Source organism: Strongylocentrotus purpuratus, unplaced genomic scaffold (assembly GCF_000002235.5).
Source record: "Strongylocentrotus purpuratus isolate Spur 01 unplaced genomic scaffold, Spur_5.0 spur5_scaffold_21, whole genome shotgun sequence".
Taxonomy (NCBI): Eukaryota; Metazoa; Echinodermata; class Echinoidea; order Camarodonta; family Strongylocentrotidae; genus Strongylocentrotus; species Strongylocentrotus purpuratus.
This window is the reverse complement of record NW_022145607.1, coordinates 42715092-42741828: the sequence shown is the minus strand read 5'-3', so window position 1 is coordinate 42741828 and position 26737 is coordinate 42715092. Positions and strand designations below refer to the sequence as shown.

At 37.1% G+C, this 26737-nt stretch overlaps 2 protein-coding genes across 2 annotated transcripts; both read right to left on the bottom strand.

The window, feature by feature from the left end:
* Positions 1-3579: 3579 nt before the first annotated feature.
* On the bottom strand, positions 3580-14081 carry LOC583163 (probable U3 small nucleolar RNA-associated protein 11). The gene is made up of 8 exons (XM_030994869.1): positions 13887-14081; positions 10777-10838; positions 10159-10261; positions 8995-9108; positions 7375-7471; positions 5417-5571; positions 4645-4755; positions 3580-4124 (listed from the first exon to the last, which is right to left on the bottom strand). The coding sequence occupies exons 1-8, from the start codon at positions 13944-13946 to the stop codon at positions 4041-4043; spliced, it is 786 nt and encodes a 261-aa protein (XP_030850729.1). The 5' UTR covers positions 13947-14081; the 3' UTR covers positions 3580-4040.
* A 3198-nt stretch (positions 14082-17279) lies between these two features.
* LOC589687 (GPN-loop GTPase 2) lies at positions 17280-24859 on the bottom strand. Its single transcript, XM_789322.5, has 6 exons — positions 24841-24859; positions 21445-21860; positions 20649-20805; positions 19456-19616; positions 18751-18881; positions 17280-18074 (listed from the first exon to the last, which is right to left on the bottom strand). The coding sequence occupies exons 2-6, from the start codon at positions 21832-21834 to the stop codon at positions 17987-17989; spliced, it is 927 nt and encodes a 308-aa protein (XP_794415.1). The 5' UTR covers positions 21835-21860; positions 24841-24859; the 3' UTR covers positions 17280-17986.
* Between the last annotated feature and the right edge of the window lie 1878 nt (positions 24860-26737).

The following is a 26737-nucleotide window of genomic DNA, read 5'->3' as shown; positions in this document are numbered from 1 at the left end:
TGAAGGAAACATTTATTCAATACATTTTCAAGATTCTTCACAAGTCTACAGACAAATATGTAGAGTTTTCTTTAAAATGCATAAAATTAGCATTTTTCATAATTAATTAGGCTATAACGACAAAAATTTGCATATTAGGAAAAAACTAATTATACCATCTTGTTCCTATGTAAATATCTACAAACATGCACATTTTCATGTTCATCGGGCTATCGACAGCCGAGATCATAGGGGGGGGGGGGGGGGAGCCTACCAGCTCCCCCCCCCCCCCCCCCAGTCATGAGGTGATCAAAATAGCCCAGTACAGTAAGGGTTAAGAAGTTACACATGATACAAACAAATCCACATAACGGTACAAGTTTTTTTGGTTTTTTTTCATTGATTTTTTATTGGGGCAATACAATCCAGCACAGAACAATGATATCAAATTATGCAACTGGGCTGCACAATACCCCTCCCCTCTCCCTGGAATATAATAACACTCTTAAATAACTAAAACGGTAGCTTTGAATTTTAATTGTACTTAACCTCCATTTAATATCTTTATTTAATAGCAAAAATATTTCGTGAAAGAGATAGTTGTGTCAGCCATGAAGCTCGACAATTATAGCTGTGCCCAGATTAAGAATATCAGCATTAAAGGGATCCGGTAACTTTGTCTCAGATTCTGAAACAAAATTCAGGATTTAGCTCATGATGCAATGATAATTATAAACCTTTAGGTCAGTCAGGAACCCCATGACTTTTACAAGCCGATCGCCTGTCTGATTATCAAGATATTTATGATTGGAATTACAAATTTTGAAAACCGTTCGCCTGACGGTTTTCATAACACTACAGTCTATTGGGGAAAACGAGTATGGTAAAACCGGTCACTCAAAGATTTTTACTTTTTTGAGGCACTTCTTGATCATTTTGAAGCGCAATTTTTGCAGGGCTTCAATATTACACCATATCACAGACACTGATAACACGTAGGGCCGTGTATCTCAGATTTAACATTGTTAAACGATCCCTTTAATTGGAAGATTTCTGAAAATGAAGTTAAGAGCATATTTTTGTTTTTAAAATACTTGGCATCAAACGTAATATAGTCCTGAAAAGAAATTGGATACAGTGTGTGCAAAAAGTTTTCCCTTTCTACTCATGTGTCTTGTTTATTTTTAGGGCTCTGGATCAAAAGTTATTGAGGCAAACCACAAAATATCAAATGATTGTCCAAATACTATCAAATCTTGGCCAATGGGGTAATGTAAATTTCTATTCGGCCTGCTGTCAGTGTGACATGTGAATGGGGTGTCAAAATATAATACATCTGAGCAAATGGCCAATCAACAGTTACTGTTGCCTATGACGGCCCGTTTCATAAAACTAGTTATCATTCACATTTCTCTTACAAATTTGCTCTCAGCCAATTAAATGCAATGATTTCTGTAGCTTATAAAAATATAACAGTTCTTGAAACTTTGTATTGATAACTAGATGGAATTTTGACTGCGCGCAGTCGAAAATGATGCCTCCGCCATAGAGCAATTTAAACAAGTTTGGAGTTTAAATCTCCAGTGCTTCTTGAGATATCATGATAACAATCTCAATGTATGGAATTTCATAAGTTGACCTCTGTGACCCTTGACCTTTGACCTACGTGCTCCAAAATCTAATCAGATTGTCTTCCTATGGTGATACACACTATCATTAAGTTTGAAGTTTAAATCTCCAGTGGTTCTTGAGATATTATGATATTATGGTGATACATACTATCATTAAGTTTGAAGTGAAAATTCTCCAGTGGTTCTTGAGATATCGCGATAACGATCTCAATGTATGGAATTTCATAAGTTGACCTCTGTGACCCTTGACCTTTGACCTACGTGCTCCAAAATCTAATCAGATTGTCTTCCTATGGTGATACACACTATCATTAAGTTTGAAGTTTAAATCTCCAGTGGTTCTTGAGATATCATGATAACAATCTCAATGTATGGAATTTCATAAGTTGACCTCTGTGACCCTTGACCTTTGACCTACGTGCTCCAAAATCTAATCAGATCGTCTTCCTATGGTGATATATACTATCCTTAAGTTTGAAGTTTTTACATCTCCAGTGGTTCTTGAGATATCATGATAACAATCTCAATGTATGGAATTTCATAAGTTGACCTCTATGACCCTTGACCTTTGACCTACGTGCTCCAAAATGTAATCAGATTGTTTTCCTATAGTGATACACACTATCACTAAGTTTGAAGTTTAAATCTCCAGTGGTTCTTGAGATAATCATGATAACAATCTCAATGTATGGAATTTCATAAGTTGACCTCTGTGACCCTTGACCTTTGACATACGTTCTCCAAAATCTAATCAGATCGTCTTCCTATGGTGATACATACTATCCTTAAGTTTGAAGTTTAAATCTCAAATGGTTCTTGAGATATCGCGCTAACAAACTCAATACAAGGAATTTCATAAGTTGACCTCTGTGACCTGTGACCTTTGACCTACGTACTCCAAAATCTAATCAGATCGTCTTCCTATGGTGATAAATACTATTCCCGAGTCTTAAGTTTAAATCTTAAATGGTTCTTGAGATATTGTGATAACGGTCAAACGGGACGGACGTACGGACGTACAGACGGACAACCCGAAAACATGATGCCTCCGGCACCACCTTCGGTGGCGGAGGCATAATAAGGATATATTGACTACTTTGAGAGGCATAGTGGTTTCTATAGGGTCAAGGGAAACTCACAACCTGCTATGACCCCAAGGCGCTTGCGCCGCGGGGTCATAGCAGGTTGTGAGTTTCCCGAGACCCTATAGAAACCACTATGCCTCGAATATTAAAAGCAGTCAATATATATTTTATATACCGAAAAAAAGGAAAATGTTGACTCACCCATTTAGGTTTCCATCTCATCGCACAAAAGGAACTTATACGGTAACACGTAAACCAAAATGGGGATCGCAGCAAAATGACGTCACGTTTCACAGCCATGGAAAAAGTGCGATGAAAAATGGATATAAACCGGTAGAGCCGGGGAAAATGACTATGAATTTCAATTAGCGGGCATGGTTGGGGATCGCAGCAAAATGACGTCACGTTTCACAGCCATGGAAAAAGTGCTATGAAAAATGGATATAAACCGGTAGAGCCGGGAAAAATGACTATGAATTTCAATTAGCGGGCATGGTTAAGAACATGACTGCATTTTCAACCAATCAGAAGACAGGATTAGTAAAGAATCTTAAAATGAGGTATATAACAAGTTTTATAAAACAGGGCCCTTAACCTATTTTCCATAACAGGCATGCATAAGCAATGGTGTGACTACCTCTTGTGCATGCATAAGCAATGGTGTGACTACCTCTTGTGCATGCATCCCACAGGTTACGTGATACCGTATCAATGAAAAAACAGTGTTGATTAAATAAATGTGTTCTTCTGTTTAAATGACTTTGTGAAAGAAATACCAAACTTTTCTGTTGATGCTCAGGATTACAACGACAATAGACATAAGAACATAAAGCTTGCCATCCCCACCACACATCAATACCATTGTGTCAATTATACATGAAGGCTTTCCAGCAGACTTTTGTTTGTTTATATTTTGCAGGTCCAAACAACAAATGGCAAATAACCTGCATGATAAAACATTCATGATCACTTTTGGTAGGTTTCTCTTCGAATACTATTAGCACTCGGCGTGAAAGTTGAGTTTGGGAACATCCATTTCAACAAGTTAAACGCAGCTAAAAACTGCCTCTTTAATGACAGGCACTGACCTCCTTAATCTACCAATGGGAGAAACATGGGACTGCTACAGTCAACTTTTGTCATACATACAATATATACATGTAAAATATGCTACAAAAAATGTGGCCATTTAGGACATCAGTCTCTACTCTCTAGCAGACAAAGAGTGACTATACATATCCATAGAGAGAAATGACATTGGTCCCTCTGCAAAGGAATATTCTTCTGATATTCATGGAAGATGGATAATACAGTGTAGTAATGTAAGTTTGTTGATGGGCAGGTGTCATCTCTTCCGTTGCATGTGGAATTTGAAGACTGGTGCTGACTCTTGTGTCTCTTCCTTCACCAGCCTCTTACGAGTTTTATCCTGGAGCACGAGGAACAGAGAAGGAGAGAGAGAGAGAGAGAGAAAGAGAGAAAGATGAACAGAATATGACAGGGATAAGAAGAAAAAAAAAAGAAAGTGACAGAGAGAAAGAGAAAACAAAATGGAAAATGTATTAAAAAGCATATTGTCGGCAGTTTGTATGTGTATTGTGTCATAATTCCTTTAAACTGGACTTGGAAATACCCATTAAAGAGTGTAAAATGTCCCACACAGGGGGTAGGGAAACTTATAGCCCACCAAGAAACTACCAGAACTTGCTTCCAGTCTTGAACAATGCCAGATTCCCCAACAGAACCCATGCTTATGTTTCTTTAGGAGAACTGCATCACCATTATTTCACTCTGTGTGAGCAAGCACATTTCTTCTTTAGCAACAGTGATATTATTACATCTCTAATCAAAACTCAACAGCTCAGAATTTGACCCCAAAAATTTGTCCCAATGCCGTTTCAACCAACACTCAACAATAAATCCATAATCATACATAGCAAGGAAAATACCTTGAAATGTTTCTTTGCTTCCATTTTCTGTGCTATGATGTTGAGCTGTTTCTCTCGTTCTATCCTCTGGCTCAGCTCATGGTAACGCTTCTTTTTCTCTTTCCCAACGGCCTATAAAGGAGAAAAGTACAAACATTGGTTACAAGCCACCTGGACAACATCATTCTGGTATAATGCAAAACTCAATGAGCATTTTCATTTTTTTTTATACAACTTTGACCATCATAGTTTTCCAGACATTTGAAGAGTTTAAGAACTAAATTAGTTTTACCCTCCAAAAGGGGTATTTAACGCTCAAAACAACTAAATCACTATAATTTTGCAAACAGTTCCAAATTACACAGTCAGAAAACAAGACTGCAGCTCATGATAATAAAAGGAGAGCATGGCCACACTATACACAGATTTGTCAAGACATGAATAAAGCTTTATGAGAAGAAGAATTTAAAGCAAAAGAAGATTTGGAAAAAACACCCACCTAACCAACTGCCAAACAAGTACGACAAGTATAAGGAACATTTATGCAGTGATAATAAAACAAATATTTAACATTTTGTGAGGAAGTATATAGTGACAGAGTGAAAGAAATGCATTGTAAAAATTTGTTAAATTAAAACTTGACATTCTGCCCCAGACCATTGGCTACGCTTTTGAAATAACCACAAGTAGCTAAAATAAATAAAGAAAAAAATATTTTTAAAAAGAAGGGAAAAAAAAGAAGAAATAATCAAACAAGCAAGCAAACGAACAAAACAATTCTTTTGAGGCTTACCAGTATGCCTGAAGAAGTCCCTTCTTCTGCACTGCCCCCAGCTATGGCCTTCAGCATTGATGGATCAGATAACATGGATAGAGTGGGACGATTGTGTGTTCGGTGAAGCAAGGCAGGATGCGTGTTGAGATGCTTGGCTGGGTCAAATTCATTTGCTACAAGGTCAAAAAACATACAAACTTCTAATTACTGGTATGTTTACAATGAAAATGAAAGATTTTTTACTGTAGCGGACATTACAGAATGAAATTTGGGGTAAGGGCTGATCATGGCACTGGTAAAAAAAATGTCAGTCAAAACAATCAAAGGAATAGCTTAAAGGTATAGACCAGTTTTGGAAACGCCCTCCTCTCAAAGATGAAATGGAAGTTCTTCTTACCAATCATGTGAAAGAAAATGTTTTAACTAATACGTGATGATACAAATTTTGCCGGGAAATCGCCTACTAATTGATATATGTGGTAAATTATCATATCTTTCCGGCCTGGATATATATTGCGTAGTCCCATATATATCTTTCTATGTTCAGTGCTTGTAACTTTACCAAGACTGGGCCAAATTTCTTATCATTTTGATGATTCCAGAACCTTGCAGTACACACCAATACTTATATGCTGATCGATTCCACAACGTTTCTTTCACAGTGCAATTGCATGACCAGAACTGGTCTACACCTTTAATGTATGTTACAACCTTTCAACCTTTGAAAACATTGAGTAAGATATGGATATTATATGTTAATATAAATGTCTTTTTAAATTTCTGTATAAATGCACCTTTCATATGTTCAGGGGTTTGAATAAAATACTATTGGAGAAAGAAGGAAAAAACAAAAACAATATGGACAACCCTCCTGAATGGGTCAGACCACCATCAGAGAAACCAGACTAAAAGTTAGGGTAAGACTGGGGTGCCAATAGTGAAACAAGTCCTATAAGAATCCAACATTCATCAATATACCGGTTTACAAACATATTCAAACTTGTGGATGTTTCTTTCCTTGGGCCCTAGTGACAAGTTATTCCATTAATCCTTACTGTACTGGGGGGGCCTCAACATTTTTGGAGATTGCGCCGCAAACGCTTGGAATTTTGAATTGTCGTTTCATGACTTTTTTCCCTCAAGTCTTACGCACATTTTGATACCATAATAACCATAAATATAATAAGAAATAAAAAACAATAAAATACAAAAGAAAATAAATATTTAAAAATCGCATCAAATTTGCATAAAACATCATTATTAATTCCATCAAAATAACTATTTTGTGTTAGAAAAGAAGTTTTATATGAATAATGAGTTTCAATTAACATTCAAAAAGTGGAGTCTGACAATTTTTGTAATGATTCTAGTTCCCTGTATATTTCCAGATTTGATATTCATGAATGCGTATTCATAATTTATGCAAAGTAACCTATGCTTTTTCAAATATCATAAAAATAATGCAACCTCATGAATTTGAGATAAAGGAAACATTTATTCAATATATTTTCAACATTTTTCACAAGTCTACAGAAAAATATGTAGAGTTTTCTGTAAAATCCATAAAATTAGCATTTTGCATAATTAATCAGGCTATAACAACAAAAATTTGCATATTAGGAAAAAGCTGATAATACCATCTTGTTCCTAACGTAAATATCTTCAAACATGAAAATGTTTGTGTTCATCGGACTTTCGACGGCCGAGATCATATGGCCCCCCCCCCCCCCCCCCCCCCAGTCACAAGGTGCTCAAAATAGCCCAGTACAGTAAGGGTTAACTTGTTATTGATAAATGAACTACCATACCAGGTATCCAGTCTGGACATATTATTAATTGTTGCTTTGTCGGGCCAAGCAAGCTTTCAGGATGTCACAAAACAACCTCTGTTACTAATTATGCATAAAACTTTGGATATTTTAGTTAACCGGTCTTTTGGTCTCCATGACAGAGAATTAATATGGATGTACCAGTACCTTCTCTGACTGTGTCCACAAAGAATGTATGTTTGTTCTTTGGCTTCTCCTCCGTATCTTCAAGCATATGAAGACTGGATTTCAGCTTCTCAATTTTCTACATGGAAACAAACAATGAAGTAAGAGTGAGGTTCTGAAACAAATGATAAGATATCACCTCAATCTTACTGAAAATAGCCGAGTGTAAAGCACTGAACACAGATATGAACATTGTATTGTATTATATTGTATTGTATTGGTTTATTGAAATCATTAAACGTACAGCTATAAGCTGAAATTGTTCAGCTAACAGAGTAAAAAGTAGATGGCATAACATTGCATTGATAATACATTAACAAATATATTAAATTGAACAAGTCAAGTATTGTGTATATTTACATGTAAGTTATAAGTTTCTTATTAATCTAAAAATTGCGCTTTGCTATGAGTAAAAGACAAATGTGAGAATTAATACCATTCATCTTGATTTAATACAAAAATGCTGGAAAATGCTGCCCACAAACACTGATAAAGATTGTGAGTTATTAATCATAAGATATATTAAGGTTCCTATGACACTCACAAACATATAGCATCCAAATTTAACTGTTTTTAGTCACAGTTTGAATTTCAGAACAGTTCAAGAGGAAGCTGTTTCATTTGACATTGCTAAGTACATGTACTATGATATTTTCCAAATGATAATGAAAAGAACACTTATTTTCAGAGTTGAATTAAATTAATCACATATTGTTCTTCAAATTGGCAACAGTAACATTTTTCTTTCATTGTGGCAATGTTGGAATAAAATATTATGTCTCTGAAAATAATATACATGGGCAAGAATGTTGTAGAAAAACTGAAAGTATAGACAAATTTGATTGAAAAACAATGATTTTGAATTCCACAATGTGTTGCCATTTGATGATTTTAAAGGTTATTTTCCTTCTTAAATTTCCTGGAATCAAACATACTATAGTTATTACATAAAAATGGATGCAGTGTGTGCAGGAGTTTTTGCTCTTTCTACTTTAAGGTAATACAAAGTTTTGGGAAATTTTGAAAATTGGGTGGATAGTGATTATTTACAATTTTGGGTAATTTGGATGCCCCTGTGGATGTATTATAAGCACTAGAAAATTTAGCCCCTAAAACACTTCAGCTTTCAAGAAAAATTGAACATCAAAATTTACCGGTGCTCCTGGTAAATTTTGATGAATTTCAAATAGTGCCTACGACTGTACGATGGTAGCTGCGACCATGAAAATCTCAGAATATGTAGTAGTGATATATAATTTTCAAACGGGAATATATCTAATCGGTCGATTATTGTCAAGAAACATTGTTTTATAGCCTAATTAATATCTTGACCTTAAGAGGGAGCTATATAACATAACAAGTTTAATATTTACAATTTCATAACTTTAGACTTGATTTCACCGCGACAACGATCACTGAATATTGTAGGATCGCATATGCTTCCAATATGTTCATTTGGACCAAATTCATGACCCCATCCCAAAACTTTGTATTACCTTTAAGTAACTGGCATATTTTTGTATGGCTCTGGGATCAAAATTTATAGAGCCAAGGAACAAAATGTGTGGAATGATTGTCGTGAAAGGGTTGAACTAAACCTACTTTTGATTCCACAGTCATCTTGTGGTTGACATATCTTAGATCCTGAGTATCCATCATCTTAACTTGCTCTTCGGTCGTTGGTTCGTCTTTCTTCAGTCTTGTATGAACTCCTTCCTATCAGAAATACAACAACGGAAATCACAGAATGAACGGACTTCATTGCTTTAAAAAACTACCATTTACCTTTTATAAATACATAAATGAAAAGTTCAAAAATCTAGATGTTGGCAAGAAGATTGTGTGGTTAGTGATAAGAAAATGGAATGTATTTTAAAGTGGTACTCTAGAGTCTCTAGTTAGGATGAAAGTCTTGAATCCTTTTATTAAAGTTCATTCTTTATACGTTCTTCAGTTTAAAAAACATGCTAAACATATATACAAGGCATTTGAAAGTAACATACAACGTACATATATGATTAAATGAATTCATATACTAAGAAGGAAAAAAAGGGCCATCATTAAAAGCCCCTTGAGTATTGAGGCTTGACCTATTGAGGCTGATGGTCCCAAGAATGATTAAGTTATTTTGACGGGAGAAAAAACACAAAAAATCCATATGTTAACATATCATTTTGGGGGGATATTTTTATCTTCAGAATACCCTTGTATGCAAGCAAACGTTAACCTGAATCCTGGCCCTTGGGCATCACACTCACCGGAACTTTAATCTGTGGGGTGGGGTGTTCTGTCCTTGCGATTCGTTCCCTTTACGTCTAGGAACAGTTTTTTTTTTAATCGCATTAAAATTTTTATTTTGCTTTCTTGAAGATTGGGGCCCCGTCTTAGATCTATTCAAATCAATGGCAAGTCCTCTAATCAATTTCAAGTTTGCAGTCTCCTATCCCTTATGTACATACATGTAGATGCCATTAATATCAATAGCAAATAAGTTGCGTAAATTGCAATTGTTCATAAGACAGGGCCCAGGTCAAATTATATATCGTGAATTGCAAGACTATCTGTACAAGTTTGGCCAGGAGGGATAAGACCTTCTGCAAGGTCAGTGACAGGTGTTTATCTCATCGAATCAGTGCTCAATTAACATAAGAAAAAGGGGACCATGGGGGACCAACGGGTACCGCTTAGGCATTGTTTGCTATATAGAGGGCGCAAGTAGCTATATGTAGTGCAGTGAGGCTTTAAGAAACAATGAGAATTAATTACAATCATTCTTGTGCTGATCATCTTGTAGTAAAACTCATCTGGATTCCTGTCCTGTGCTTTCTGACGTAACAACTTGAGTGCATCCTGTTTCTTGTGATAATCTCTGGGAAAAGAGAAACATAACATGGATGAAAAGTCAGTAAACCTGTAAATAATGTCTGCTTAATAGAAACTTTAAAAAAAAAGTATTGTACGCAGACTATGGGTTTTTATTACCAGAAGTAAATTTGAATTGAATTAAAGTAAAGTTTTTACAGGAGAAATGATCTTGAAGGAAAACCCAAAATGTAGATATTGATAGCGAGAAGATAAAGACGATCTTCCTTTACAGGTCGCAACTATAGCAGGTTTGACTGTACAGACAAACTATTTGTGGTGCATAACTATTTGTGGTGCATGTGTGTGTGTGTGTGTGGGGGGGGGGCAAGTAAAGTAGCCATAGAAGATGAATTCTTGTTATCTTATGTCAAAAGTACACAGACTACATTTAAGCAGGCAGAAATATGAAAGTTTTCACTTGACAATTAAAATGATATTCATTTTGGGGACATAAGATAGCTATAGTATTAGGCAATGGAATGCATTCAAGTGAAAAAAAAATCAAAGAAAATAACGTACCTTGCTCGCAGTTGATAATCTTTCTTCTTTTCTAGAAGCCCAAATCTGGCCCGACTAGAAGGCTACAATGATGTAAAAAGAAGAAAAGAAAAAGGAAAAACATCTAATAATGCTTGTAGCAAGGTGATCTTTATATGTGATTTTAATAGACGCAAAAAAGGTAAGGAAGGGCTAATTAAACTCTTTTTTTTTTTTTTACATATTTTATTTTATTTTATTTTATTTCTGCATTTTGTCCATATATAAAATATAACTGAATAACAAAGAACATATAAATGTAAGGTATAATACAACATAAACAAATAATAATTTCTTCATGTCAATTTTTTTTTTTAAAACTAATAACGAAACCTAATATTTCCATTACATATAATCATAAATTTAAAGTATTATCAGAACTATTCTGTTGGAAAAGTGCAGGAGACCGCAATCATAAGCAAAGCTTGACAAGGATGGCGGCCTCAAAAAATAAAAAATAAAATAAAATGAAAAAGTGATGGTTAATAGATTTCCCCCCTATTGACACTAGTATTGACACACAGAATATGACATACCGTACATATTTTTAAATGTTGAGTCATGACTCGTGAAATACATCATATTTGAGGGTTACAATCATGAGGGAAATTCTGGATAAATCTAACGCCTTGCAGTAATGTCTACTAAACTTAGATCTACATTTTTGCTATCAATATTCCTTGTTGAGTTCCAAGGTCTGGTATGGAAGACAGGTCATCAGAGAATAATCTCCCCTTTACCCGAGATATTAAATCTGAGTAGCTGATAAATTTTAAGTTATAACGTCTACCGTAAACAAGGTCTGTGTGATTGTTTGTCAACTCAATGATTATCAATAGTCTATATCAAAGAAAGAAATATCACCATCTTGGATCAAATAATTAAATATACTCAGTATGTAGACCCCTCCTCCCTAAATTATTTCAAATTATTTTCAGAAACTGAAATTTGAATCATCTGAATTTCTGATCATATTCATGATCATGATCAGTTTCATACAAACATTCCACTACATGTACCGGTACTGCCACTGTAAACCTGCCTATCCTTTGTATATGTGGACTACCAACACTGCACCTGCACCAACTGCAGTTCTCCAAACTGGAGGAAGCCAAGCCTTGCCCAAGCAAAGAAGAAGATCATTTGATTTTTGTCTTAGCCGCATTTTCATTAGGTGGTCTGTTATCAACAGACCACCTATTGATTTCGTCAGAATTTTCTTTATTTATTATTATTCTTTATTTTTTATTTCTTCCTGTTTTTTGTGCCCCGGATAACTCAAGTTTGGTTTAGTTAATTTCATTAAATTTTAGCACATTCATAGGTCATTGTCATGAGACGTGACATGAACATTTTCAAGGTCATCAAATCATCGTGACGTCATCCAGGCGCCATTTTGTGAAATCACATTATCCATCATATCTTCATGATGCATCAGCAAAGGTCATTCATATTCATATCACATATACTTTAGGTCAAGGGTCAACAGGTCATGTCATCAAAGGTCACACAAAGGTCATGACGCGCGTGTATGTGTGCGTCAAAATTTTAAAAAGCTCAAAATCACTTAACTATTAAAGGAGAGTACGAATCAGGTCATTTTAAGCATTTCAACATTTTCCGTCCGTACATGTACGTGTCCCCGCACGCTCACAGCGCGCGGAAAACGTCAAGTTCAAAATGTTTACATGATTTGGATTCCTCTCAACGTAATTGACAATTTACATTAATTTCAGTCACTCTTGACCTTTAATAAGGCCGTGAGCGTGCGTCAAAGTTCAAAATCCGCGCGTGCTGCTATGGGCAATATAATGCAAATTTGATCAAAAACATGCCATTTTAAAAATCGAAATAGCTCTTCAGATAGTCCATCGACCCCCGATTTTTATATCATGGTTGGAGAAAGCATGAGTTGGAGATATGATTTCATACCACCCTGACTCGTACAAAGTGTAACAAAGTCAACATATTGACATCTAAACTCAACAAAATGTATTTTGTTGATGACGTCATTTTTGTCTTTATTTAATTGAGATTATCTCACTTATCGGTCATCGATCTTCTCCCAGATTTCGATATGTTGTAGCTGAGCTAATTTTCTACCAGAAATATGCCATTTATATTTCATTTGGATGACGTCATCATAGTAAAATATTCGATTAAAGGCGACAATGCATAATTTGTCATATTTGCGTGTTATGTCTAAGGGAGGTCACTTTTTTCAAAACATGAATCTGCATGACAATGTGTTTTGACCAGTGTCTCGGTTGTTATTCAAAACAGTTTTCAACCAAATCTTAATATGTTGTAGCTGAGACTATATGCTATCTAAATATTTCCCCATTTTTTCAATCAGATGTCAGGATCATGCTCATACTCATCGTCATCATCATCATCAATATCATCATCATCATCATCAATGTCACCATCATCATCATCATCATGGTCTAAAGATGATGATCATCAACATCACCATGATCATGATCATTATCATCATCATCAGTAACATTATCGTTTTTACCATCATATAACATTATCATTATCATGATCATCATCACCTTTACTATCATGATCATCACCATGTTCATCATGATCATCATTGCATTGTTTACATGTCTAGATCTATATAACTTCTCCCATTCTTAAATCTATCATAAGACTTAGACAGACCACCTTATTCGTCTTCGTGACGAATTAAATTTCTAGTTTCTATTTGGTTTTCATTTTGATTTTGGTTTTCATTTTTTCTTCTTCTTCACTAAAAGTACAGGCCATGCACCGTCGGGTGTATTCATTTAATTTCATATTAATCATATCTGTTTACGTAGACTAGACCCTTGTCCCTACCTAGATCTAGACTAGCGTAGATCTAGGCACTACATAAATAATGTTTTTGCAATTAGAATTTGAAGATAAGTCTGACTGCTACATCTCCTAAAAAGGCTAAATTTTAAGAACAGTCAACACCAACACAACACTCAATTCAACAGTCATGCAAGCTTCGGCTCTACAAATCACTCACCACAAACACAAAAATATATTAATGGGACCGAAGTTTACAAATCTTTAAAGGTCCCAAATTCTAAACTTACTTGAGATCTTTCTCGGTGGCTTTTCTGCGCCGCCTTTTGGGCCTTCTTAAAAGATGACATATTTTTGACAATATGATCAAACAACCAAAGATGATAGAAGTCTACTTCTTTCCAACCAGCTGTTAAGATTGTTTCGAAACAGAGATGGCTCGATCGCTCTTTTTTCCCTCAGTCACACGTGTGCTGGCAAATCTGGACAAAAGAAGCCAAATGACTGAAGGAAATCGCGCACAGCCAAATTCTGCTGTGCAACACATTGTAAATCAATAACAGGCGTCATTATCTAAAAATGCCCAAATATGCGATTAAGTAGCACCAGCATAGCTGCTAGGTAGCAGAAACTCAATAAAATTTACACTGCTTTTTTTTTTTTTTTTTTTTTGGGGGGGGGGGGGGGGGGGGGGGGGGGGGGGTGAAATGGAGGGGGGGGGGGGTATCCCGGGGGAATGGAAACATTGTACTAGGTCTTCAGAAAATATCTTGAGAGGTAAAAAAAGAAAGTGTCCCTAACTGTGCCAATATGTCTATTTTCATTTACCTATTTTTATATTCCCATTTTTCTTCTTCATTTAATATTACCAGAAAATTTTGAAGTGAAAAAAGGGCACCTAAAATGTGATGAAACATCTGTTTTTGTCGCTTCGTCATGCAATTATTTTTGGGTGCCACCCCTCCAAACCCACCAAGAATTTTTACCTATGTGATTCACTGAATTCAACTTTTCCGTACTATGAATTAAGGAGGATTACCCATTGTAGGCCTACAGAATTGCAGCCAGGTTATTTCTCATCTCTCTCTCTCTCTCTCTCCTTTTTACTTTAAAGGGGAAGTCCACCCTGAAATTAAGTTAGTTTTAATAGGAGTAGAAAAATGAGAGAAACAAGTCAGTGAAAGTTTGAGCAAATTCCGATTAAAAATAAGGAAGTTAGGATTTTTTAAGTTGTGATCAATCAAACACAAATTGGCAACTCTATGACGTATCATGCGAGCTCAACTTCCATTTGCTCAGTACTAAAAAAATCTAAAATTTTCATTTTCCCTCAAGAAAAATTTCAACCATACATGCACCCTAAATATAATAATTGCAAATATGTTTCTATACTCCCCCTGCAAGGAACAAATATATATTCCGTCATCAATAACAAAGAAAACATGATTTTATGGAATATTATGCACAAAGCAAATGAAGGAGAGCTCGTATAATAAGTCACAGAGTTGCCAATTTGTATTTGATTGATCACAACTTCAATAATTCATAACTTTCTTATTTTCATTCAGAATTTGCTCAAACTTTCACTCACCTGATTTTCTTATTATTCTGCCTCTATCGAAACAAACTTATTTAAGGGGTGGACTTTCCCTTTAACTCGCTCTCTCCCTCTCAAATTATACTAACCCATACAAAATATACAAATTCACAGTTAACTCACACTATTAACTTCTATGCACAACAGGACACAATGTAATTTCTCAGCCCCTCCCCCCACAACAACAGCAAATAAAATAATAATAACATAATAATAATACGTAAAGAAAGGGAAAAAAGTAATTGAAATTAAACCAAACCCGAAAATAAAAACATCAATGAATTATTGTATAAAGCTGATATCTGATGGTGAAGGTAATTTACTTTTAATTTCAATGTCAAATTCAGTGAGGCCGTGAGCATATCATTAATAAGATAGGTAGGGCAATCAGTGAAATGATGCAGGGCACTCTTGCAAAGTCACCCTTTCAGCCCCCAAAGGATTTTTCTAGTACAGCCAAAACCCGTCAAGAAAGGTCACCCAAGGGAAAGAGAGAACATGACCATTATATGTAGACAAGTGGTCTTTATAGCTGGACAGTTTCTATTTCTATATCTGCAACACTCATTTTGTCTGGAGGCCAAATACATGACCACTATAGACAGGTGGCCTTTATACAGAGGTGGTTACTAAGACAATTTTAACTCGTTTGACAGGCTTTATTATGTTCATTAAAGCAAAATTCAATATTACTAATATTTTTTTCTTCTACTCATTAACTTGGCTGTAATACAGAGAACTACTAAATGAGGCTGTTCAGGCCGGAAAGTTTTGCAACTGAACAAAAGTACCCTGCATACTGTCTATCTGGTCGATTTGTGCCACTCGTTTATATATTTGTAAATGTTCATACGATGAAACAAAGTGAGAAAAAGTAGGTCATGGATACTATGGAGAAACACTTTTCTTACAAATTTAATTCAACAAAATGCAATTACATTGCAGAAATAAAAATCTACATCATATGGTACTTGAAGGCAATGTTTTACTACATGATTATTCAAGAAATGATTCAAAGTCAGTCTAAAGATATTTTTGAACAATTTAACAACTAGAGATGATCTGTTTGACTTTAAAAAGAATTAAAAGCCGTACTAATAATTTCCCAGGGCCACATTGTATTCATCATGGGGTAGATATATAGGCTTCATGGTTATTTTAATGTTTCCAGTGCAATATTAATCTATACCAATATTAAAAGGGTTGTCATTGAGCTAATCAAGACGAGAAATGGGTAAGTTTGCATTTAAAACTTCTATTTAAGAATCAAAAAAGGAGAAAAGCATTAGAAAAGGATGTGAAATAAAAATTGCATGACTATTGCATGTGTGGGCATTACTTCAATGTTTCAACACAAAATTGATTACCATAATAGTCCTTTACAAGAAACAGATGTACTGTATAGTCTGGATTAATAGAGTTATCATGACTGCCTTTTAACCTCTGTATAGAGGGGCAATGTAAGCAAAAACTAAACCTGCACATATGATGATTCATTTGACATGAAGTCACAATTAAGTGCAGGCCATGTAAGTACATCAATAACAATTATCCAAAACATTAAAGCTCATATCAAGAAACATGATGATGATGATGATGATGATGATGATGATGATGATGATGATGATGATGTTGATGATGGTTATGGGGATGATATTGATGATGATGATGATGATGATGATGGTGATGATGATGATGGTGGTGATGATGATGGTGATGATGATGATGGTGATGATGATGACAATAATAATAATAATAATATTTAATTTTTATATAGCGCTTAATACAAATGTCTCTAAGCACTTTACAAATAGACTATTACCCAGGTCATTGGATTCAGTGCTTGCCCGCACACACTGTGTGCACAATCTCCACTCCCTGGGGAGCATTCCAGCCAGGCGTTACTTGACACTCACAAGCTGTTTGACCAAAAATGACAGCCGCATCCTACCGGGTACCCATTTGACACCTGGGTGGAGAGTAGCAAGTGCAGGTTAATATCTTGCCAAAGGATACTAGTGCCGTGTCGGGATTCGAACCCTCGACCTTCGCATCTCCAGTCAAGCGCCTTAAACCACTCGACCACGACACTGCCAATGATGATGATGATGATGATGGCCATAGATAATAATGATAATAATGATGATGATGATGATAATGGTAATGATTATGACCCTCCCTCATCATACTGTATCTCCCTTAAACATTTGCAGTCCAATTTCATCAGTCAACCTCTGATTCCCATTCTACACCCATGCATGATGTAGGAAGATTTCTTCATCATGCATCCAAGCCTTCACTCACTTTGACACATATTTGCAGATTTATCTTTGACCTGAGTTGTTCTTTCTCAAGCACCGCTCCTGTCTACAACATGTGTGATGTAAGTCCACGGTAAGGTTATTTCTTTGACTAATCTTCACTCTACACACATATTTGTCTTCAGGTCCAGCTGTTCACTTTTGTAAGCACTGCTCTTCTGTGGCATGGAGAGTGCTAAAGATGTATCTTGGCCACATATCAATATCTTCAACCGCTCTACCTTGGCGTCCACACACAGCTGGCAGTTCAATCTTTGGCACTATCTATCCGCTTTGACTTCCGAGGAGCGTTCTTCTTGCATGGCACTTAGGATGTAAGAGTACCTCTCCCTCACACATCCACACCTTCAGGCATAACCTTAACTTTCTTCATAGGTTTAGAGTATGAACTCATGAACACAAGCTGTTCGTTTGTACTTGTGAACCAGTCTTTCTCTTCTTCATCATGGAGAGCGTAACATCCATCTCTAGGTCATGTGTCCATGTCTTCAGGTGCTGCGGCGGCTTCACCCAGGGGTTTGGAGTCCTCCTGCATGTACTTCTCCTGGACACTAGCCGTTCTGAAGGTGATATGCGGGTTAAGGAAACATGGTATACTCCCAACACAGAATCATTATCATTTAAACTACATCATTGTTGTATAGGAAACGAGGCAAACCCTGTTTCAGTCACGGATGGATATTGATACCTCATGATAGTGTTACTATTTGGACCTCCCCTCCGTCTATTCTCTTACTATCCCCACTTGAAGCTTTTTCTTCTTCCTCCTTCTTTTCTACTTTTTCCACTTCTTCTTCCTCTTCATCTTCTTTTTAATCTTACCATCTTACCATCCTCTTTTCTTTTCTTTCTTAACTTTACACCATCATCATATTCTTCTTCACTTTTCTTTATCTCTTTTTTACAAAATGACTTAGGGAGATCAAATAAGAAATAAGAATTTTAAAGTAAAATATTATTTTATACAATTTTCTCGTTCACGTTCAGTTCATTAATTTTTATGTCAACTGTTATGAACGTTTTTATAATTGTATTGTACATTTGTAAAACATTGCCCAATTTGGCCGTTTAGGCCGTGACGCATTGTTAATCTTTTATTCTCAATAAAACCATTATCAATCCATTCAATCATACCGACTCCAGACGCACTGATTTTGGGGCCAATTAGGGTAACGTCGGTCTTGTTGGTGTAACTGGGGTATCAGCTACCTCGCGATGTGTGAAAATAAAGGATACTTGAAGAATTCAAAGTCCGCACCCACTGCACATGACATCAAGGTCTTGAGATTCCTCTCTTCAAGATCCCCAAAGGCATAGCCATTGGCTTTGTCTATTGTCTTGACGGCGGTCAATACACTGTCCTTGTCCTGTCAACCATGGGAAATAAATAGCAAAGAATTCATTATGTCTCAAATCATTATCCTAACCTAACAATGATGGTGAATGTTAAAGATGTTCATGCGTGGGGTATATAGTCATTCGTGAAGTAGGCAACTTGGCGATCACTACATAACACTGAGCCTATGGGTATTACGCTCCAGTGCATACGTCCGTGTGCTGCCCTCTATATACCCACGTTTGAACAACTTTAAAGCAAAAGTAAAGGAAGTGCTTGAAAGGGAAAGACAGCTAGAAGACTCAGCAATTGATTAATTGATTTTAACAACATTTCCTTTTCAAATATTCATCTCATAGAGAATTTTCACTTTTGTATTTCTTGTTGCACTTTCATACAGATTTTTAAAAATTGAATTTGCATTAAACATTAATTGCTTTCTGCAAGTACAAGTTAAGGACAAATATGAATTGTGAAGTTTAGTACACTTCAATATGCTTTAAAATAAAATATGGTAAAGCCCAATGACATGAGAACAAGCTTTTAATATAGGATTCCCAATAACTGTCACATTATGAAACAGCCAATCGGGTACCGGTACTTACTTGAATGTTGAGGGGGATGAAAGAAACAAGACTGTAGTCTTCCACCAGACCAATGAGGGCCTCATTCAGCTTCTTGAATTTCTTGAGGAATGGGTCTTCTTCTAGATGTGACAGGAGATGGCCCAGGTCTAGGACCTCGGTAAAGTAGTCCAGGTTGAAGGCTGAAACAAATAAAAATGATACCATGTGATACCAATAAATGATAATACAGTGGAACCTCTATAATTATAAAGATCACCAAATGAGAAACAACAAGAGCAGGTGGGCTCGAGGTAAAGGTGCCCTTACTACGAGTTACAATGACATTTATACCACCTGCATTTTTACCTCTGCCAACTCTGACATTTTTACCTGGCGACGTATACAGATGGTTGCTAAAGCACACTGGACTGTAGAACTTTTGTGACACTATGTATGATTAATCATTTGATAAACTGTGACGTTCTGGCACATAACTTGCAAATGGTGGCACCACAGGCAAAGACAAACAAAATTATAATTAAGCCTAATGCTAGAGCTCTTGCTTTCTTACAGGGGTCCAGGGGGGGGGGATTTATAGGGTCTATGTGCATGTGGACTCCGCTGACAGGTCCTTTCGGGGGGGGGGGGGGAGGGTTGAAGTGTTATAAATGTACAATAAAATGTAAAATAAAGAAATATGACAAAAGTATTCTAGGGACTTGCTTAAATTACACATGAGCTCTCAGGAAAAGATAGAAATGAGGTGAAATGGAGGAAAATGAAACCGTAAATATGCCTTTCTTGTACAATAATATTGGATATCTACATGTATATAGCGCACATATCCACGATGCATGGTGCTCAAGGCTCTCCAACTGTTACACCGGCTCTGCTAGGCAGCCAATTTTGGTGCTCACAGCATTCAAGGAATTCCTTCCTACCGGACTGGTACCCATTTATCACTTGGGTGGAGATTGTCAAATGTAGATTAATATCTTGCCAAAGGACATTAGTGCCGTGGTGGGACTCAAACCGCGGACCCTGTGATCCACAGTCCAACGACTTGTCCACTAGACCACAACACCTCTTGTAGTGCACATTAGGATAAAACGTTGTCTCTAAGCGCTTCCAAGGGAATTTGGATATTGCTGCTCTGATAACTGTAGCGCTCAGTGCATACAAGGGATCCATCCTACCAGGGAATATCAGTTGATGAAAGCTAGAGACCTTACCTAATCTTCCGTACTGTTCCACAAGGTCTATCTTAGAGAGGAGATTGACATGAGGAAGCTCCATCTGAAGCATGGTGGAGAGAGACGTTAGGAGAACGCCGATGAACTTGGCCGGATCGCTGCAGTAGTGGGCGTCTACCAGATGGACGGAAACCAACTGTGAGTAAAAAAGATTGGGATGGAGATGATGCTCAGTCAGATATAACACAATAAACTACTTCATTTGAGAAAAAAATGTAAATGAATGAAAATGGCATGTAAGAAAGAAAAATGTTACCTAAAATTCATTGATAGGTAGGAACTAGGATTCAACACTGTGTCAAAGAGCAAATACCCTCAAATCTCAAGTCTTTCTATCTAGAGAATACCTGTATACTACATGTAGCAGAGCCTTATTTATTTTTGACTTTTTTTTTACATTCTTGGACAAAAGCTAGATTATAGAATCCATTAGTACCTTTCGACAGGCTTTCATAGCTATTATGACATAAATCCATACCTAAGACAGACAGCAACTCATATCTTGAAGCAAGCTAATCTGATTATTTATGATGTATTCCAATCATTTCAATCATTTCAACAAAATAATATAAATCCAGCTGGTTGCCTGGAACTGATCAAATGTCCGATGGCATTATACTGTTACAAAGCTGTACACAGTCACCAACAATCTTAAATCTAAATCATGAATAAAATCATTAAAATGCCTACTTCAGTAATACTTTAAACTTTAACACAACATTGAAAAAGGATTGATACATCATTTGCATTCTTTCTAAACTGAAAAAATTTGCACCTTAAAGTTCAATTTCTGGAGCTGGGTAACGATGTTCCTCACAGAGTTGTGATGCGTGTAGAGCTCAACCTGACCGGGGCAGTCAAAGAGAAAGTAATGGTCCTTGAATTTATCGAGCTGGCCTTTCAACCAGTCCAGGTTCTTCTCCAAGTACTCCATACAATAGACCAGGCCTCCGTTGGGCCCCAGACGGAGCTTCTCCATGACGTCCGAGAGGGTGACCAGGTCTGAGATGTCCACTCCGACGTCGTAAGGGAGGAAATCGTTGGCCGGGTCCAGGTTAACGATGGTGACCTTGCGTCCAGTCTGAGAGAGGAATTCTTTCATCCCTTTGCAGTAAGTGGTCTTGCCCGATCCTGGAGGACCAATCACTACTTGTGCAAAGGCCATCTTCTAACTGTTCTTTTTATTCAAATCTGTATTAAAGAGAAATACATTGTTTCGTCGATTCAACCGGCGAAGAGAAAGTATGCACTACCACGCATGCGTACTTAGTGCGTACTTTCTCTTCGCCGGTTGAATCGACAAAAGAACATGGAAGAATCGTCAGGGTAGGACAAAGAATCACCCTTTTTCCATCAAAGACTTCTTCAAATTATAATTTCAAGATGATGGATAGATGCCGAGAGGAGTCGAGCAACCTAGTAAGTAAGTCAAAGTTGTAAATACTCCCTTTGCATATTTTAAGATAATGTCGCCCAACCCGCTGTTAGAATGTTTTTCGATGCACCACCCGAAGCTCCGACGCCTTCGGCATCGGCATCGGCGTCGGAGCTTCCCGAATTGGGGATGCGTGTAATGTCTATCTATGGCCCTGGGAAGGGTTTTGGCAGACAAAACGAGTGTGCGATCAGACACCCTAGACATGCTAGATCTACATTTAATGAAAGGAAAATATTATTTCATCTCTATTATTTGTACTCTTAGTCCGCTCAGCTTTTCATTGATTCATAGTCGCATTTTCATAGGATAAAGTCTTTAAAGGTACTATGTCCCATTTGCAGGCGAAAAAAATGAAAAAGTTTAATTCCAACTGCATTTGAAAGTAGGGAGGCCAATGCCCGGGCGTAAGGCTTCTACACCTACGATTTGTGCGCTCGTCGCCCACTTCAAAAAATTAGCAAAGGGAAAAAAATGATGTAAAAATAAAAATTGAAGAAAATATGAAAAGAAAATACAATTATACATTTCACAACATACCTATAATCACGGATCTGTAACAGTCTTTCACCATTTGTTGACAATCTTGCAGATTTTGACGTTTTTTATCCAATAATTGTGGTTGCAGACGACCTTGACGCACTCGCACCACCGACTAAGAAAATCCTAGAGGGCGTAGAGGTTTGCTCACTAAAAACCTTCTCATTGGCAGAAGGTAGACCCTAAAAATATGGGATCCGTTTTGAGTAAAGAACTTTTGATAGAGATCAACATTTCAGATGTTCACAATTGCCACTTCTAACAACTAGAAAATATAAAGAAAAAAGATTATATCTTTTTAAATACAGATTTTACAAACTGAACATTCGAAAGTAGATAGAGTACGATGTTTCTGTCAATCTTGCGTTGGTTTGAGCCCTAAAGCTACATCCATCTCAAAATGAGAAGGAAAACAGTGAACAGTGACGTCATTGTTCGCGCCAAAAATAAAGGGAATTGCGACATAATCTGAGCTCCGGTCAGATCGTGCGCAAAGCGTAGTCTTATTTATAGACCCTAGTACCTTATTCTCACAGCACTAGATACGAGTGTCGTGCAGTAATGTATGAGAAGTGTTAAAAAAGATATTTCAGTAAAAAAAAAAGTCTACGTGAGCAGTCTATACTCCAATTGAGAATTGAAATGAAAGCCATGATTTGAAGGTGTGTGTGTTGTATGATACATGGTTAGTGAGTGTGTATGTTACGTATAGCGAAAGGGAGAGAGAGAGAGAGAGAGTGAGAGAAATATTAGTACACGTACGTTGCATGCATGGATGTGCGCTATGATTGTGTTCGCTGCAAGATGGATTTTAATTGGACCTCGTAACTTCTCGATCGTTGATAATAAGGAATACTCATGAGGAAATCAAAGTATTGGAATACACATCTAAGGTAAATATCAATGAATTATATATATTTCTTTCCTTTTTTGAACCATCGTCTTCGGCTCGTAGTAGTAGAAGATGTAATCGTTCGCACATTGATGGCTGGACTTCAGCCTGCATCGGGGCTTGCCTGTGTCGGTGGAGGGATCAAGAAGAAGAAGGTGTGTACGTGTGCGACCGATTCAAGGCTAGCCGCTGTTGAGTGATTGCACTTTCGCGCGAAGTTTTAAACTTCATCATGAACTTTGTCCCTCGGGCCTGTCTAATTATGAACGTAACTTTGCGACATGAAATATAATTGTTTCAAGGCTCTTACGTACGGAAAGGCGTAGAAGGAAATGGCTACAAACCAGCTGGATATCTCCTATTTGATGGAACCTATGGAGTCGGCAGATGGGTGGATTTTCTTAGTGAAAGTAAATGCTTTCTTTTAATCTTAGTTTTAGTATAAACAAATTAGTAATTAAAAAGTTAGATTTGGGCATTGGCCTCCCTATTGAAAGATAATACTAATTTAGAACTTCCCTAAAAAAGGTGGGGCTTGAAAATGTCTTCAAGTGGGAAAATAACGACTATCAGTTGTCAAATCGACTTTAGGGCTATAGATTCTAGAGCCCAAAAGTAATAGTCTTGATTTTCAGACAATTGTACCGAATGGTCATACGTTTTATGCTGCGCAAAGATTCAATCAGTTTAATCTTGGCCATCACAAGAAGTGGGTTATTGATGTAGACAAATGCTCATGTACCCTTTACAACTCTTTTCATGTATGTATTACCAAAGAAGAAAAAAGCCAGTCAGTCACTCAATAGTGTCTGACAGTGAAGTCTAGCAAGTAAACGGGTTTCCTTGCATAGACTCTAAGTCTAATTTGAATATAAGGACACTGCTAACGTTTAAATTCCACAGATAGGACATACATGACATATTTATAATTCCTGCAAAGTTCTACAGCATTTGAGGTTGGCTGCAAAAGGGACATAGTACCTTTAACAGTGAGATATTCGCGTACAGACTAGTAGATCTACAGATAGTACAGGTACGTACTGTACGAATGACTTGACCGAGCATGAGGAGCTGACTACCCCGCCAGCTCTGGCGAAGATCAAAGAGCCATATGCCTCTGCGCCTCCCTCCTTGTTTTTGCCGAGATGGGGCATGCAGCGAGGGGCAGCGAGCAGAGACCAAAGGATCTAATGCGAAATTTCGATGCAGTAGTTTGAAAAATACTTATTCATCAATTCTACAACCAATTGTCTACAAAACTAACTGGACGTGATTAATAAATAAATACTCAATAAAAATTGTACCTCTCAATTGCAATCCAAGATCAGGATCACACTCATGTTCGTGCGGCCACAGTGCAAGCAGACAAAATGTGATCGATCATGGGCAAAAATAGATCAGCAAAATAGACTTTCCATCCAGGATTTTCAGCAAGGTTGATTTAGTTTGCAAGAATGCTAGTTCCTTATACACGTAGGCCCAAAGGGCATTATTATGTCCCTGGCTTTCTTCTGCTTTATAAGCAGGGGCGCCTCCAAATTGCATTCACTTTGCATTACGATTTTCCTCACTACCGTCACTTCGTGAAAACAAGGACGAATTTATCAACATTTACCGGCCGGGAGCACCGGTAAATTTTTATATTCAATTTTTCTCGAAAACAGAAGTGTTTTAAGGGCTAAATTTTCTAGTGCTTATAAAACATCCACAGGGGCATCCAAATAAATCAAAATTGTAAAAAAAAATCACTATCCACCCAATTTTCAAAATTTCCCAAAACTTTGTATTACCTTTAAGGAAACTTCAAGGCTTCCGCGCTTTGCGCAGGAGGATTCAGACAAATTAGGGTTAAGAGTCGCGAACGGTACAACGAATCGTCTGTTTTCTCTAATAGTTTAGCGAAACGTCGAAGCCTCTGCGCTTCGCGCGAGAGGGGGAACTGAATTCAGGCAAATAGGGCTTATTAAGAGTCGAAAACGGTATTACGAATCGTCTTCTTTCTCCAATAATTTAAGGAAATGTTAAAGCTTCGCGCGAGAGGGGGAAACTAAATTCAGATAAATAAGTAGGGCTTAATAAGAGTCGAAAACGGTGCAACGATTCGTCTTCTTTTTATAATATTAAATCAAACGTCTAAGCTTTTCTCGCGGGAAGGGGGAAACTGAATTCAGACAAGGATTAAGAGTCGAAAACGGTACAACGAATCGTCTGCTTTCTCTAATAATTTTAGGAAACGTCAAACCTTCCGCGCTTCGCTAATGGGGGAAACTGAATTCAGACAATTAGGGCTTATTAAGAGTAAAAAACGATACAACGAATCGCCTTTTTTCTCTAATAATTTATTAAACCGTCAAAACTTCCGCTTCGCGTGGGAGGGGGAGAAGTGAATTCAGATAAGGATTAAGAGTCGAGAACAGTACAAAGAACTGTCTGCTTTTTCTCATAATTTAATGAAACGCCAAAACTTCCGCGCTCCGCGCGGGAGGGGAGAAACTAAATTCAGACAAGGATTAAGAGCCGCGAGCAGGGTTCAACGAATCGTCTACTTTCTCTAATAATTTAATGAAATGCCAAAACTTCCGCGCTTTGCGCGGGAGGGGGAGAACTGAATTCAGATAAGGATTAAGAGTCGAGAACAGTACACCGAATCGTCTGCTTTTTCTCATAATTTAATGAAACGTCAAAGCTTTCGCGCTTTGCGCGGGAGGGGAGAAACTGAATTCAGATAACGTTTAACAGTCGAGAACGGTACAGCAAATCGTCTTCTTTTTATAATAAATCAAGGAAACGTCTAAGCTTCCGCGCTTCACGCGGGAGGCCTATCACCCACTTCCCTAATGATTCGCTTGCTCACTACCGCCCCTCCCTAAAATAAGATCACTGCATTAAAATATATAGCTATGATGCTGACTAAGTTTACTAAATAATTCGTATATTTTTGTTGGTAATTGGTGGCTAGTTTTGTCGGTAATCGTTGGCCTCTACACCCACCCCCCCCCCCCCCCACTGAAAAAGGTCTAGCGACGCCCCTGTTTGCAAGCAGCATACTAAATGTTATCCTACTCTTTGTTTTACCACCAAAATAAGACCTTCAATGCCCCCGTCTATTTCTAATAAGGGCCCATTTATCCTTCATGTAAGTGCGTTTTCAGTCAACTCTGATAAGTGCCCTATATTCATATTGAAGAGAGCAACTTTTAC

Excerpts from the sequence above, each read along its gene's own strand:
- LOC583163 (XM_030994869.1), bottom strand. The coding sequence starts at position 13,946 with ATGTCATCTTTTAAGAAGGCCCAAAAGGCGGCGCAGAAAAGCCACCGA. Across the intron at positions 9,109-10,158 it reads TGATCAGCACAAGAATGATT|GAAGGAGTTCATACAAGACT; the intron begins GTAATTAATTCT and ends TATTTCTGATAG. Across the intron at positions 5,572-7,374 it reads TGTGGACACAGTCAGAGAAG|CAAATGAATTTGACCCAGCC; the intron begins GTACTGGTACAT and ends TTGACCTTGTAG.
- LOC589687 (XM_789322.5), bottom strand. The coding sequence starts at position 21,834 with ATGGCCTTTGCACAAGTAGTGATTGGTCCTCCAGGATCGGGCAAGACC. Across the intron at positions 19,617-20,648 it reads GGAACAGTACGGAAGATTAG|CCTTCAACCTGGACTACTTT; the intron begins GTAAGGTCTCTA and ends TATTTGTTTCAG. Across the intron at positions 18,882-19,455 it reads TCATCCCCCTCAACATTCAA|GACAAGGACAGTGTATTGAC; the intron begins GTAAGTACCGGT and ends CATGGTTGACAG.